This window comes from Xiphophorus hellerii, chromosome 3 (genome assembly GCF_003331165.1).
Source record: "Xiphophorus hellerii strain 12219 chromosome 3, Xiphophorus_hellerii-4.1, whole genome shotgun sequence".
NCBI classification, from domain to species: domain Eukaryota; kingdom Metazoa; phylum Chordata; class Actinopteri; order Cyprinodontiformes; family Poeciliidae; genus Xiphophorus; species Xiphophorus hellerii.
The window spans coordinates 838704-855132 of record NC_045674.1 but is presented as its reverse complement, the minus strand read 5'-3'; the positions used below and the strand labels follow the sequence as shown (position 1 = coordinate 855132).

Genomic DNA, 16429 nt, shown 5'->3' with positions numbered 1-16429 from the left:
TCTGTTTGGTTTGATGATTCTGGCTTTCAGCTTAGTAAAAATCCAACAGTTTCTAAAAAATAAAATAAAATATGAAATTAGAGCAATAAAAAGGATTTTAATCCAGAAATATGGACCGACTTCACAGTGTGTCCAGGTGTCAGCCCAGCTTTTGCCATGCTTGCTGTGGAGGAGTCAGTGACTGTCTGCTGAACATCTGTCTAGTCAGTCCAGTCTTCTTCATGGTTGTCGGACATCTTATTACATAATTGCAAATTTGAAAAAAAAAAAATGCAATTATGTTCTAAGATGGAACTGTGTACCTTTGAAACAGATCACATCCTATATTTTCATTGCTAACAGTCATAACTGCAACAGTGTCCTCAAGATATGATGCAGCTGATTGAACTCAATCTCAGATTTAGGAAGAACCGACCACATGAAGACATAACCTCACCTTGACCTTTGCTCTGGACTTGGACTGAAACTTGGCCCTGAAATATTTGAGCATGGCACGGTTGAGTGAAGTGGCCCGGGACCATGGAAAGTCCATGACGTTCCTCAGAACATCCTCCTTGAAAGCCTCAAAGTTTGTGTCGAACAAGGAGCGGCCATCGACACCTACGATGCTGAAGGAGATCCGGGTCGGGACAGAAGCCGAGCAACACAGGTCGTTCACCGTAGCAACGCGATGGACGATTTCCTGGAGGGGCGTAACCAGTCTGAAAAGGGGCACATTGATGGAACCTGCAGAAATATCAAACCCTACGGCGATGTCGATGGTGCAATTTTCAGCTAAAGGAAGAAAAGGAGGCAGCTTGAGTTCCATCAAGTAAACACAGATTGATCTGATGGACAGAAACACATTTTATCAACTTACCAGGGGGAGGAAAAGGAGAAACAGTAGAAATAACAGGAGGAGGAGAGGGAACAATAGTGGGAACAGGCTTCTCCTTGCAGATGGCATCAACCACCTTGGTCTTGAAGTTTGGCAGGTTGTTTATGTCACCAACAGTGATAATTTTTCGTGGATCACCAGTGATCTGAAGGAGCTGCGTTCGATAAACATCTCCAATTGCTACAGCAAATATATCAATGCCAAGTGCTCTGAGTTCATTGGCTGGATTTTCCACATTGTCGTAAGAATTACCATCCGAAAGCACCACCAGAGTCTGGGGCACTTTTCTCTGGATGCGGCTGCCTCGCAACGGGCTGAAATAATCCTTGATAGAAGTCAGGGCTCTGCCGAGGTAGGTTTCTCCACCTGAATGTGTTATGCTGTTTATGTGATCAACTATGTCCTTTTCAGAGTAGTAATTATTAAGGTAAAACTCATGTAGGAAATTTGCACTGAACTGCCCGAGTCCAACGTGTGTACGTTTATCACTGATTTCCCACTTGGTCACTAGTTCTGCTGTGAAGGTTTTCACAATATTGTGATTTGTGGAGGTGATGCTGCCAGAGTGATCAATCAGGAAGACCAGGTCCATCAGTTCACAAGCTGCCAAAGAAAAAACATCACATCCACAGTGAGAACAGCTGAGCAGAAGATTATCACAACACATTGCTTTGACATTCACATACAAATATACATACTCTGGCCAGAAAAACCTAGGGATATTTGGCTTTCAGGTGAAATTTCAGAATGAACCAAGAATCCAATTGAGCCTTTTAGGGTGAACTTAATGTGACCTTTCTTCTCTAAACGTCTGAATGCACACGTCTTACTGTTTACATCCTGACATCACGAGACCAAAGGTGCATCCACACCAGCCCCATATTATCTGACTTCATCAAACTTGAGTTTGATGAAGTCAGTTTATCAAACTGGAGTTTCCAATGTGACATTGTCCCCAAACACACATCCCTGGTGTGTTTGGGAGGTGTGAATGTGGACCGAAAAATTGAACTCTGGTCCACCAATAAACCTTGGTCTCGTATTGGTAGAAGTGAACTCTGGCACGGTTTGAATACATTTCCATCTGTCCAATCAGATTGATCTGATGGACAGAAACACATTTTATCAACTTACCAGGGGGAGGAAAAGGAGAAACAGTAGAAATAACAGGAAGAGGAGAGGGAACAATAGTGGGAACAGGCTTCTCCTTGCAGATGGCATCAACCACCTTGGTCTTGAAGTTTGGCAGGTTGTTTATGTCACCAACAGCGACAATTTTTCGTGGATCACCAGTGATCTGAAGGAGCTGCGTTCGATAAACATCTCCAATTGCTACAGCAAATATATCAATGCCAAGTGCTCTGAGCTCATTGGCTGGATTTTCCACATTGTCGTAAGAATTACCATCCGAAAGCACCACCAGAGTCTGGGGCACTTTTCTCTGGATGCGGCTGCCTCGCAACGGGCTGAAATAATCCTTGATAGAAGTCAGGGCTCTGCCGAGGTAGGTTTCTCCACCTGAATATGTTATGCTGTTTATGTGATCAACTATGTCCTTTTCAGAGTAGTAATTATTAAGGTAAAACTCATGTAGGAAATTTGCACTGAACTGCCCGAGTCCAACGTGTGTATGTTTATCACTGATTTCCAACCTGGTCACTAGTTCTGCTGTGAAGTTTTTCACAATATTGTGATTTGTGGAGGTGATGCTGCCAGAGCGATCAATCAGGAAGACCAGGTCCATCAGTTCACAAGCTGCCAAAGAAAAAACATCACATCCACAGTGAGAACAGCTGAGCAGAAGATTATCACAACACATTGCTTTGACATTCACATACAAATATACATACTCTGGCCAGAAAAACCTAGGGATATTTGGCTTTCAGGTGAAATTTCAGAATGAACCAAGAATCCAATTTAACCAGCCCCATATCATCAGACTGGAGTTTCCAATGTGACATTGTCCCCAAACACACATCCCTGGTGTGTTTGGGAGGTGTGAATGTGGACCGAAAAAGTGAACTCTGGTCCACCAATAAACCTTGGTCTCGTATTGGTAGAAGTGAACTGAATACATTTCTTAACACCAAGCGGACCGGAGACCGCTCCAAAAGCAGGAAGTGGACTTGAGAGGCTCAGACCATTCAGGACCATTTCCATTAGCGTGGTCTTCAGGCCAGGTGACCTGCAGGGGGAAGTGGACCACACCACCAGGACCAAGGAACATTTACACTGGACCTGAGACCAATGGGCTTCAGTCGCTATATGCTAATAAAAGTTGATTGATGTTGAGCAGAAATGATGGCCACCAATGATGGGTGGAGATGGTGTCACCAGACCAGCCCTTAGTGGTGGTGTTACAGGGAAGACAGTTGTGTCTTGTCAATCCGCCCTACATTTTGTGACATGCTACCTGAAAAACCTACTTTATCCGTCATTGAGCCCTTGTATGAAGAACACAGGCCTGATTTCATGTTCATGGACCACAGCTCTCCATCTCCAACCCTTTTTCTGCCATAATTTGAGAGCACACATTTTTATTTTGAAAGCAGGACTTCATGTCTTTCTTCTGAAAACTTGTAATGCTTGTACTCAAAACTTCTGCTCTCTGTCAAATATTCTCTGTGCTTTCTCAAACCTTTCTCCTCACACTCAAAACTCGTCTCTGCTCAGATCAAATCTCTGCTTGCAAACCTCTCTGCTGGCTTGCAAAACATTTTCTGCTCCTGCTTGGAACAGAAATGTACAGTTGCCTGGCAACCTCTCAGCCAATAGAATGAAAGTGTTGTACTTGGTAAGCTTGTTTTCTTCTAGTGGTTGTGCCTGTGTGACTGCTATCGATTGCAGCAACCTGCGCCACCCCAGATGGATTGATTAGCTAAAATAGGTTAAATTAGACAAACAGACAAATATCATGTTGTGACTATGTTGTAACACGGTTGATCAGAAGGCTGTTAGCAATCAGTAGCACACTGCTTTCAGATATTTATTGTAATTCGGAGCAGAAAGCTGAGGCCGTTGTTTCTCTCTCGATAGTAGCTACACAGGCTACTATCGAGAGAAGAAAGACATGAAGTCCTGCTTTCAAAATGAAAATGTGTGCTCTCGAATTATGGCTGAAAAACTCCCCATATCTCTTGGCTTCAGCACACCTAACTCAAATATTAGCTCATTAGCAAAGCTCCGTAGAGCCTGACTACATGCTAGTGAGATAGTTTCACCACTTATTTCAAGTACAGGGACACATGTAAAAGTTGCAGGACTCTGCCCCTTGAGGAATGAAGTTTGAGGCCACTGCTGTAGAGGCTTGTAACGCTGGACCCCAAAACCTTAATGACCCAAGGTCCGTCTTTCAACAAGAGAGGGACGCCACGCCTCAGCAGACAATAAGACGAGTTGTGGACAGCAGGAGACGTCATTGTCAAACTGGAGTTGATGCTCAATGTCACATTAGACATTGACATGACCACCACTGCTGTAGGTTGCAGTGTTTGAGATAAAGGAACCACCACTATGTCAATATAGAGTGAACTTTTAATATTTTTCATCAATTTCACCTGAAAGTGGAATATCCAAAACCTTTTCTTAGTATGTATACATGTAGACAGCGTAAGTTGTGTATCTGAACACCACACATTCATTCTCCATACTTACGATGTTTGGTGATACTGCAGACGACTCCAGATATCTGTCTGTACAGAGTCTCCAGCTGGTCAAATTTATCCACATAGAAGACATTGGATTGATTATTTCCCGCCATGATCAGCAGCTCATCCTTGTTTGCGTTCTCTACACCTATACTGAAGACAGTAATGTTATTGGCTCGCAATGCATCTGAATTTTTTCCTAGGTTAGCAGGGTTTGTTGCTGCCCCATCTGTGATCACCATGAGAATCTGAGGAACGCGGAAACGTCTCCTGCCACCGTGTTCCTCGTTAAAGAACTGCAATGAATAGTCCAAAGCTTCGCTGGTGTATGTGTCATCTTTTGGCGGCACCAGAGCTCTTATAGCATTACGAATTTCTCCTTTGGAGTTGTAGGTTTCCAGAGTAAACTTGATTTTAGGTTCGTTGGAGAAAAGAATGGCTCCAAAACGGGTAGAGTCCCTACTGACTATGCTCCGGCTCACTACAGACTCCATAAACACTTGCATGCTTCCGAAGCGGTTTTCTATGCTTCCTGAGCCGTCCACCAGGAATATTATATCAGCCTTTTCAATCTTCTTACAATCTGTGAGTAGAAAAAGTGAAGACAACATCAACTTGTATGACTGCTGTGAAACCCAAGCTTTCAACCTGATGGGGCTGAAGACAGCAAGTCGTTCCTGGAAACATTTCATGACAGCTACGTCAAACAACAATGATCCAAACAGTGTGGTTGAAGAGGGATCCTCACCATCTTTTATTCTTTATCTAAGATTAAAAAAATTATAAACAATAGAAAAAATTAAATACTTAAGCAGATAGTCATTGTTCAATCTCACCTCTGTGTGGATCGCAGAACTTCAAGGCCAACATGCCGTCCAGTTCACTTATTAGATCAACATTTGCTTCATTGATGACTTTGTCTGAAGAGCTACTGATTTCGTACAGCTGGCTGTAGTTACTGTTCACCACTCCGATTGAAAAGATTAACACTCCTTTTTGCCTCAGAGCCTCTGCTGGACCTTTGAATTCATCGGTTGCTTTGTTGAAGGTGATCAGCACCAGGTTCTGCCTCAGTGTAGGACGTCCTCCTTCAGTCTCTTTGAACAACTGTGAAACTTCGGTGAGGGCCTTTCCTGTTTCAACCCCGCCATTTTGCTGCTCCATGTTATCGATGGCTCCCAGTATTTCATCTTTCCTGAAGTACCGGTTCAGACGAAACTCTAGTTTTGTCTTAGTGCTGAATTGCATGACACCCACACGCATGTCATTCATGCCCACAATAGACTTGGTAACAACAGATTTCATAAATTCTTTCATTTTCCTAAAGTTTCCTGCAGAGATTCTCTCTGAGCTCTCGGTTAAGAAGATGACGTCGCTAGGAGCGTCCTCACAAACTGGAGACAGAACACAAGAACATCAGTTAGTACGATCCGGTCCAAATGTAACTGCAGAGTCCAGCTAAACAGTTCTCTGCTTCTCGCAACAGAAAACTCAATCAAGTTATCACATTCTCTGAAAGATTAGCTAGAAGTGCTCTTATGCATATACTCCCACACAAGATACCATTATATTTTTCCTCTTATGGTAAAAATTAACAAAGACAAAGATTTTAAAGTCTAATTATTTAAATGTAACAAGGGGGCGTGTAATCTAGAACTGGAACTCATCCTATAAAGTGCTGCTGGAATAAGTTTTAGTTTTGTTCTGTTTCACATGTTGCACTTGGATAACAAAATCTGACTTTACAGAGGAAACTGACCTACAGAGTCATGGAAGTTATTGTTCTCCTGAGTCATTAGACATTTTCCGTTTAAAGGAAAATATGAACACAAATCAGATTCTCTTATTTTTTATGGCAAAGAAAGCAATTTCTAAAAAGTATGGAAGCCTGTGCATTAAGACATATTAATCACGATAACAGAAATCTGCGTTGATTAGCATTGGTATTTACTCATCTTTGTCCAATATTAACATTTTTTTAGGATTTGAAATATTTAAATATGACAGAAAAGCAAAAGGTAAATCAAAATGTTTGTTTAAGTCCTTTTTGAGACTTTATATTCCATAACAGCTTGTACTGGAGGTAAGCCGCTAAAGTTATGTAATCTAACATGTTGATAAAAACAATGTGCCATATGTAGTGCATTTACTTTTAGAGAAATGTCTTTGCTAGTTTCCTCACCTGCAGGTCCACAGATTGGTGTTAGAATATCGTTTTTGATCCACTGAAGGAAATAGTAATCTCTGACTTTAAAGGTCCTGTCTGGATCACCAGAGATCTCCTGCAGTTGAGCTTTGTTTGACCTCTTTACTCCAACAGCAAAGACCATGACGCCTTGCGCCCTTATTTTCTCTGCTGGACGTGTGACGCTGTCTTCGGACTCTCCTGCAGTGATGACGATCAGATACGTCGAACCCTGACTGTAGGGTACCGTCTTGAAATATCTTTCCATGAATGTGAGCGCTCTCCCTGTGTTGGTCCGACCCCCCTCATGATTAACGTCATTCAGAGCTTTGCTCACGCCTGAGAGTGCCATCCGGTCAAACTTCAACTGAGGTAAGTTGGAGTATTTCACAAGCCCGATGCGAATATGATCGAGTCTGTCACGAAATTCTCCAAGAAAGTTAGTGATGAACTTCTTTGTGTCAGAGAGGTCAGAGGAATCGATGTTGTCTGAGTCGTCAATGAGGAAGATGATGTCTGCTTCATCCTTCTGATAGCATGCTGGAAACAGAAATGCTACAGGTTAGTGTTTGTCTTGTGTTTGTGGTAAGCAGTGATGTTTGTCTGTCCTTCAGTCAGTGGACTGAGTTGTGTGACGCCACTAGATCGACCCTAACTCTACCTACAACTGACAGAACCTGACTAGAGGTATTTCTTTGGAGAAACTTAGCGCCCCATTTGCTAGAGAGATGTACAAATCTACAAAACATCTTCAACTGAAGAAAATTTAAAATTTGGATGGGGGGACGCATGATCTGATACAAGTCATAAAACTGTGGAGACAACTGCAGAGCGCGATGCCAAGGCTTGTCCGCTCAAACGGACTTGGAGAACCTCTGCAAGTCAGAGTGTGAAAATATTTACCAAAGAAAACTAAGTGATGAAATTAAATAAAAAGGTGCTTCAACAAAGTATTAATTTAAAGGACGTGAACACAATTCAGTGAGGCTTTAGTAAGATACCATTAGAGGTAGAAAATATCATAAATTATTTATCATGGTCTAACTTTTTACTTCACAGACATTTCAACAGGAATCTACAGACTTTCCTGTAAGCTTGACCTTAAATATTGTGAAAGTTCCCACCTTCCTTGGTGTCGGCGCTGTTTTTAAAGGAGTTGACGGAGCCCTGAATGATGGCACTGCAGATACTCTTCTGCATGATTTTCCTCAAGGGTTTTAGTTGCATGAAATTGTCCACAGCAAAAACATGCTTGTTGATGGGATAAGACGCCATGTTGTACAGGTCTGGTGTCTTCTCATTTACTCCTATCGCAAAAACTCTGACTGGAAACCGATGTAGCTCTGCCACAGCTTCCTTCACGCTATCCTGGGATTTACTGTCTGTGACCACGATAGCTACCTTCTGCACATCCTTCCTTTTGCCCCTCCCTTTGAAGACTGACTCCAGAGAGAACCTCAGAGCAGCTCCAGTGTTGGAGCCACCGCCGCGGTAAGGGAGCAACTTGATGAACTGCTGAGCTTCTGTTCGGTCCTGGAAGCTGTTGAGATAAGCGTGGACTTTGGGAGCCTCATTGTAGGTAACAATTCCCACTCTGACTCCCGTCTGATTGACGTTCAGGCTGCCGATAAGTGACTGCACAAAGCTCCGGATGAGCTGGAAGTTGTTGTTCCCGATGCCTCCTGACTCATCGATGATGAAGACAACGTCTGCAGTGTTGACTCTCTGACAGTCTGTGGAAACGATGCAGGAAGTTTATTAGATTGTCTTCTTAAGATTCACAAAGTTTTAATCAACAGCTTGTTAAATTACCACAAACAGATCAACTAACATCAAATGGACATTGATTCATTGTAAATCCTGTAATTTACTCACATTACACCACAGAGATGTACATGTCAGTGAGACAAGCAGTGGATAGTCCAAAGGTAATTTTATCTATATGATGCTTGTGTGTCATTAGTGGAGGTGTTACAGAATGTGTAAATATACTCAATATCATCAGTAAATCCTGCTTTGGTTCCACACGTGTAGAGAATAAGTATATTGTTTTAAAGTCGTATACATGTGGCCAACTGATGTTAGCTAGCAAGATTAGCTTGCTTGTTTCTACAATTATAATGTAGAGACAAGTCAATGAACCATGACTTAAAAACTGAGTTTGCTTACAGCCCTAGTTATCAGTCTCTATTGTTGGAAGAGTTGGTGATCTGATTCAGTTCACTATTTCTGTTCACCTGAGATACTTTGTTACAGGCCGATGGCTCCTACCTTCAATGGCTGTTTCCACTTCCTGGGTGGTGAAGAAATCCTTCAGCTGAGTGATCCTCAGAGTGTTAAAGGCACTGTCCGCAAAGCTTAGCATGTCACCCACCAGCACAGCCGAACTCATGCCTACAACAGATACCCCTTGGGATCTGACATCTTGACCGGCCAAATATAAGAGTTCCTTAGGCTTTTCTCCAAGAACAACAACCAAAAACTGTTGAGCTCCTTGGTTTGCACGGCCGCCATTTTCAGGCAGGAAAAAGTTTTGACCTGCGTACTTGAGAGCATCTCCCAGGTTCGGTGCTTGGCCAGTTTGTGGCAGCTGTTGGATGCTTTTCAATGCTTTTGTGTACTGTTGTTTAGTTTTATGAGCGTTTAGATAGAACTCAGTCTGTACATTCTGGCGATACTGAGCCAAACCGACACGGTAGCTTGACTGTCCAGCGTCTATCTGGTCGATAAATCTGATCAGCTCATTCCTGAAAAAGATGAACTGTCGCGGCCCTAAGGTGCTGTCCATCAGGAGAAAGATGTCTGCAAATTTATTGGCCAATGCTGGAAGAAGACAGAAAGAAAATCAGCTGAAAACCAAATCCAGAAAATTCAGTTCAAATTCCAAAATATTTCATTAATCCCAAAGGGAAATTAAATGGTTGTATATTCAGAAAAGTTCACTGCAAAAAATCATGCTGGTACAACCACAGTTCTATTAGGGTCCCAGCAACTGGGCTCAGAGGATGACCGGTCCGTTTTCATTAGGACAACTGATAGATTTCAAAGATGTGATGCTTTTCTTGTTCCAGTGTAGATATGGTGGAGGGAGAGGAGCTGAAATGAACCGAACCCTCAGATGGACGACACCTTACCTATTTTCTGGATCTCCAGGGAGGAGCACACGGTTTTCAGCAGAGTGTTTCTTAAACTCTGCAGAGTCTGGAAGCTGTCGGTGGTCAGGATGTAGTCTTCTGGTGGGTGGTTAGCGATGATCTTCAGCTGATCATAATTGTACTGAGACACTCCGATGACAAACATAAAGACGTTGAGGTCCCGGAGACGCTTGGCAGGTAAGGACACATCGTCGTTGGAGTTTCCATCAGTCAAGAGCACAGCGATCTGAGGAACATGCTTCCTGGCTCTGCTCCCGGCTTCAGGTGTGAAGTATTCCTCCCGGATGAAGTCCATGGCCTTGCCCGTTTTTGTGCCACCGCGAAGGAAAGCAATTTGCTCCACTGCGTCCAACATGGCCGTCTTGTCCATGTGGTCTTTAAGCAGGAACTCCTTCTGGGGACGGTCTCCGTACAGCGCCAAGCCGACCCGTACTTTATCAGGGCCAATGTCGAGGTTCTGGATGACATTTCTGAGAAAGGTGCGGACTATCCTAAAGTTTTCCTCGCCGATGCTAGTGGAGCTGTCAACTAGGAAGACGATGTCCCCCAATGTGGCGTTTTCACACTCTAGAAAGAAAGATCAATGTGATGAAAAATGGTTGATTTAAAGAAACAAAGCTCAACTCTAGGTTTATGTCTGGAATCAGCTTGGATTTCCGCTTTAGGAGCTGGAATATCGCGTACAACATCACCACGACCGGGAGGAGAATCTCCTCAGACATTTTTAAAATAGCAGCAGCTTCACAGAAAACTGACGGCGAGGAAAACCTCCGCCAGCCGGCACCGCTCCGGCAGGCCTTTCAGAGCAGCGCTGGAGGACAGTCGATCAGGTCAAAGGTCATCTTCCTCACCAGAAAGTTCTTTTTTAATTTCAAGTGTCGGCTGAGCAGAGACAGCCCAGAACCCGGCGGTGGTGGTGATGATGATGATGATGAGGACCACGGCCCCCTTCATGTTGGATGCTTGGTGGTTTCACTTCCTGCAGAAAACAGAGTAAGTGAGGATCTGGACTGAAGAACGGATCAACAGTTTCTATCAAAAACCAGAAAATAACTTCTGGTCAGATCTGAGATCTTCTGCTCATCGACCTTTAGACGACCCGGCTTTCGGTTTCCATTGTCTTCAATCCTCATTTCTTTGTTTTTAAACATCTATATAAATCATGGCGGTTGTGGTATTTTAATTCTGTTTCTAGTCGTAGCGTTTCCCGCTTCGCCTCAGCAGGATGTTTCTGTCCTGCAGGGAGCCTCAGTGTTTCTGTTCAGGAGATTTCAGTGGGTGGTTTCTGGACACTGGTTCTGACGGGTCGGACAGCCAGCAGGTTGGTTTGACTCAGAGCAGAGAGAAAGAGAACCACAGCAGCTGAAGATGGAGCAGATGTTCTGGTTCTAATAGAACCGGGTCGACCGGACCATCAGGAGGGAAACACCAGGTCACCTGGCCCAGGTGTTTGGTGTCTCCTGAACTGAGGTGTCTGCATCGTGTTGTTAATCATCTCTAATTTAGATCTTAAAGTTTCTATGAACTTGTTACCAAGTCAGGATTTATCAAACAGACAGGAAGCAAAGTTCAGTGAAAACATAAAATCTTTTCAAAATAAGAGCAATGAAGCAAACCACATCCATCATCAGGAAGAGAACTTCCTGAATCTCCGTTTAATCCTGGTGAAAGTAAAATCAGCACTAAGAAGAACATTTACGCTAAATGTCTGCATCTGCCTCTCCATGCTGGGCTGCTCCATGTCTCCTGCAGCCAGAGCCTGGGAGGCAGGGCCGGCCCAAGGGATAAGCAAACCAAGCGGCCACTTAGGGCTCAGGGTCACTGGGGGGAACTGATTCTTATTTTTTTAGTAATGATTTCTTTCTGACTATATTAACAAAAACACACGACTTCATTATTAAGTTTTGATTTTCTTACAATATATATTTGATAATGAAATCATTCTGTATATGGACAAAAATTAATTGTTCTTGGGTTCCCCCTGGTGGCCGTGGTAGGTCAGGCTTCCCTGTTCACATGAGCTGCATCCAAACCTCCAAACCTTCAAACCTCCAAAGCTCCGGTGGAAGAAAAGTTAGCAAAACGATGTCACACAAAGAACTTATTCTTCAGAGAGAGAGAAAGGGAGGAGTAAGACTTTAAAAGTCAAGATAAAGGTTTGTTTTCTCTTGCTAATGTTCATCAGAAAGATTATCGTGGAGCTGCTAACAGAAACTTAGCTTGGCAGCGACATGACCGGTCCGGTTCTTTGTGTTGATTCTCCCGGTCGGCCCGAAATGTTTCTGAGGTTTTTTGGCTTCATGACGTTTGACAATAATTAAAACTTCTCAATGTTTGACATTGTAAGATGTTTTCCATCAGGCTGCATTAACACATCATGAGCGGCTCTAAGCTGCAGATAATTTGTGTCTAAAACAAACATTATTTTTACATCAACATCTAAGTTATGTGAAACTTCTTTTAAAATTATCTGAAGGCTCAGAATCAGCCTGGTACCGGTACCGGTCCACATTCTCAGGTGAGAAAGACTCACCTGGTATAAATAAAATTTTTAGCTCTTGTAATTACACCTGAGAGAAATGAATTTAATAGGATGTCATGAATATGTGTGCATGTTTTCCATCTGCAGTATGGCTGCACCGATCGCAGTTTTCTGGCCGATCTGTGAAAAGCCTGACCTGCCGATTCTGATTGGCAGATTTTTTAAATGTAGCAAGAAAGTTGCTGAGTTGGTAACAGAATAATGTTACCTGAAAACTTTCAGACCTGACCCGGTGGGTCGGTCCAACGTCTTAGGACAGCAGCTGACCTTTAACCCTTTGCAGAGGAAGATGAGATCAGTGGATGAGATCGGCTTCACATGGAAGCATCGACAGATCTCCGATCCCCCAAAGCTCAGGAAATCAGCGCCGATAAATGTGTCCGATACGATGCAGGCATTCAGGATATGATGTAAGCAACGCTGCCAGAGAAGCAATAAGTTCATAGCAGGTGAATGAAGGACCTGATCATCAGACTTCTGATTGCAGTCAGTCCACATTAGCAGAAATAAAACGCCCCAAAACCAAACACAGGAAACATTTCAATGTGACCAGCAGAGAGGAAGAACGACACAAAACGCTGATCTGACTGGTCATCAAATGAAACCTGCAAACCAATCAGTTATCTGCCAGATGGAAGCAACTTTCTCCCTCAACAACAAACTCATCCTGCAGGTCAAAGGTCAGACTGTCATGAATTGCGGCGTGAGGTGGTGAGGACAATGCGATGAACCCAGGTTGCAGAGTGAAAATTATGATTTAATAAACCAAAAAAACCACAATAATCCAGGCAGCAGAGAGGAGCGGGAGGCAAATGCTCACACTGGTAGCAACAGGTAACATCAAAAGCGACACGAACAGAACTGACAGAACGGTACGACAAGAACCCGGCAGAGACACAGAGACACAGGTGGCATTAGATCAGGGTTTCTCAGTTCCGGTCCTCAGGCCCCCCTGCCCTGCATGTTTTAGGTGTTTCCCTGCTGCCACACACCTGGTTTGAATCTTTGGGTGATTCACAGGCTTCTGCAGAACTTGGCGGCTGCAGAAGACGTCATGCAATAATTTGAATCAGCTGTTCTGGTATAGAGGCACATCTAAAACATACAGAGCAGGACTGAGGACTGGAATTGAGAAGCACTGCATTAGATACACAGAGGGTGATCAAGGAACGAGACACAGCTGGGAACAATCGAGGGGAAGACAGGAAACATGGAGACTCAAGACACAGAATCCCAAAAATAAACACACAGAAAACTCAAATCAACAGAAAAAACCCAATCCTGACACAGACAGAAGTTACTCACAGTCGTGATGCTGCATCAGGACCAGCTGCTTTCCTCCTGCGCAGAGCTGCAGGACTGAGACTGGGTCACAGGAGGAGGAGGAGGATGAAGGAGGCGCAGGGCCCAGGCTTCTGGGCGGGTCCAGGCTTCTGGGCGGGTCCAGGCTCCTGGGTCCAGGCTTCTGGGCCTAGGCTCCGTTCTGAACCCCCAGGGATCCTGCAGCGGGCCGCCTGCGGTTAATGAGACTGGACAGAAACGGCTCCAAACGTCCTGATTGGACGGCTCCGTAGCGAGGCGTCATGGCGGCTTCACTTCCTCTGATCAGTCGGTTCTGTCTGCAGGAGGTTTTGGATGTAAATCCCAGAGACGTTGATCAGGTTTCCTCCTGCACCCAGATGATTCTGCTTTCACTTCGTTGTAGTTGGAAACATCACAAGCAGTTTCTGGGCAGAGAGGCTGGATGCTGGCAGCCGCAGCACATCTGTGGTTTCTGGATAAAAGAAGTGAAAAGTGTGTTTGCTCACATGATGATGAGCAGAACCTCAGAGGAATGCTTCCCTGGAAATTCTGGAGAAAACTGAGTTGCATGATTCCAGATGAGCGCTGCCAGGATTTAACTGTTCCGTCTTAATTCGCCATCGTGACGAACCGGAGGCCGAGTTCACCTGCAGGGTGGAACCACAGGGCTGGACGCAGCTGTCAGGACAACCAGCAGGGGGCAGAAGAATGAAGCCTTCATCATACATCACCGCCTGAGAAAGTAATCAGATCTTTTAGCGAAGCAGAGGAGGGAGCAGACGGCGTCCATGTTTCAGTCTGAAGGGTTCACTGAGTCCGTCTGAGGAACAACTCGGATCATTTCTCCTGCTTGGGATTTGATATTTTTGTTTGTCTGAAATAAAATCTGAGGAGGGAAAAAGGCCCCAGTCATTAAGTCTGAGAATATTCTGGGGGTCAAAGGTCAGAACGCCTGTATGGGAATAGAGATTTTTTTATAGCTAAATTTTTGGTTCATTTTCTCAACATACTCAGTCATACTTCCATGTTCGCGCAAGGATCCATTTTTCCGACCGCGTCCTCGGTGTGGCACAGTAAACGTTCCCCTGGAAACAGTTTTCACATCGAACTGGTTTCATGCGACGCCGGGATGATAAGGGTTATACGAGTTCATGTTGCTCTAAAGTTGACATCAACATGATAAAAGTTGACAGAGTTTAGAAACGTAAGCAAAAATGCTTAACAGCAACAGGCTTTATGTCTTCAGGGGCATCAAACTCCAGGCCTCCAGTCGCTGTCCTGCAGGTTTTAGATGAGCCACAGGTACAAAACACTGGAATGAAACGGCTTCATCACCTCCTCCTGGTGTGGGTCGGTTCTCCAGAACCTTAATGACCTAATTATCCTGTTCAGGTGCTGCAGCAGAGGCTCATCTAAACGTTGCAGGACAGCGGGCCTCCAGGACTGGAGTTTGAGACCCCTGGTTCACACTAATATTGACTCTGTGTCTAATGCAGAATTACAAGAACAAAAACAGAACATCATCCCAGACAGCAGAGAGGAACGGATGAACTGATGAGCTCATTCTGGATGCTGCACAAATTATCACACCGACTACAATTATGCTTTTGCAACATAATAAACTAAACTTATTGAATGGATCCCTGAATACAGCTGAAGCCAAAGCAGCCTGCTGCTGGACCTGCTGCTGCTGCTGGACCTGCTGCTGCAGCTGGACCTGCTGCTGCAGCTGGACCTGCTGCTGCTGCTGGACCTGCTGCAGCTGGACCTGCTGCTGGACCTGCTGCTGCTGGACCTGCTGCTGCTGCTGGACCTGCTGCTGGACCTGCTGCTGCTGCTGGACCTGCTGCAGCTGGACCTGCTGCTGGACCTGCTGCTGCTGGACCTGCTGCTGCAGCTGCTGCTGCTGGACCTGCTGCTGCAGCTGCTGCTGCTGCTGGACCTGCTGCTGCTGCAGCTGCTGCTGGACCTGTGGCTGCTCTCTGACTGCAGGATGAACCGACATGATGCCGTTCTCCGTCCTGCACTGATGGAGAAACAGAGCTGGACGCCCACATAGTTGATCAAACTGCTAGTTCTCATTGGTCTGAAATAAAGGAATTTGTCAAAACAGAAGTTTAGGTAATCAGTCGAGTATGTGAGTTTTAATCTCTTATTTATCCATTTTTATCATTTCCAACTGCTTGTTTTGTTTTTGCTCTTTGAGATCTAAAGATATGAAGGGAAATATTAATAAAATCAATTATTAATATTAGAATGATGTCATATCGGCAGGTTGTTTGGGGAGGAGCTTAAAGAAGTCAGTGAAGGGTGTGAAAGCTTAGCCCCGCCCCCAGGCACGGGTTGAAAGATTTCAAAGTGGGCGGAGCCAATAGACAGCGAGGGGCGTGGTCAGGACGAGGAAACGCCCTGCTGCCAACTTAGTGACGTTTCCAATGGAAACGGAGAATTGTGGCTCGTTCTGCAGAACCGGCCCGTTAAACTCTGAGTCCACGTTCCTCATGAATCCCACATGATTACAGCTGAGTGAGGCTATCAATCAATGCTAACCACGCTAACTGTTCCTCCTCTGGACCCACCACCAGGGGGCGTGTCTGATTTAAACAGGGACAATATGAAACAAACATAAAGATCATTTGATGCTCTGATTATAGCACAAGCTAATTCCCATCTGCAGTCCTTTGACAAGTTAGAAAAAAGACAGAAAATACAACATCAGTT

The 16429-nt window shown here is 44.5% G+C and overlaps 1 protein-coding gene across 5 annotated transcripts in view; it reads right to left on the bottom strand.

The window, feature by feature from the left end:
• The window catches only part of LOC116716864 (collagen alpha-6(VI) chain-like), a 42873-nt gene extending 27845 nt beyond the window's left edge, over positions 1 to 15028 (bottom strand). For 2 of the 5 annotated variants that reach the window (XM_032557805.1, XM_032557806.1), the window contains exons 1-11: positions 13712 to 15026; positions 10716 to 10843; positions 9844 to 10431; positions 8981 to 9532; positions 7834 to 8442; positions 6707 to 7249; positions 5361 to 5918; positions 4532 to 5107; positions 2012 to 2632; positions 860 to 1480; positions 437 to 774 (exon numbers count right to left, since the gene is read on the bottom strand). In XM_032557805.1, coding sequence (XP_032413696.1) covers positions 437 to 774; positions 860 to 1480; positions 2012 to 2632; positions 4532 to 5107; positions 5361 to 5918; positions 6707 to 7249; positions 7834 to 8442; positions 8981 to 9532; positions 9844 to 10431; positions 10716 to 10818 — 5109 coding nt within the window. In that variant the 5' untranslated portion in view covers positions 10819 to 10843; positions 13712 to 15026. Of the gene's footprint in view, positions 1 to 436; positions 775 to 859; positions 1481 to 2011; positions 2633 to 4531; positions 5108 to 5360; positions 5919 to 6706; positions 7250 to 7833; positions 8443 to 8980; positions 9533 to 9843; positions 10432 to 10715; positions 10844 to 13711 lie in introns of all 5 variants that reach the window. The other 3 variants (XM_032557808.1, XM_032557804.1, XM_032557807.1) reach the window with 3 other exon arrangements.
• Positions 15029 to 16429: the final 1401 nt, after the last annotated feature.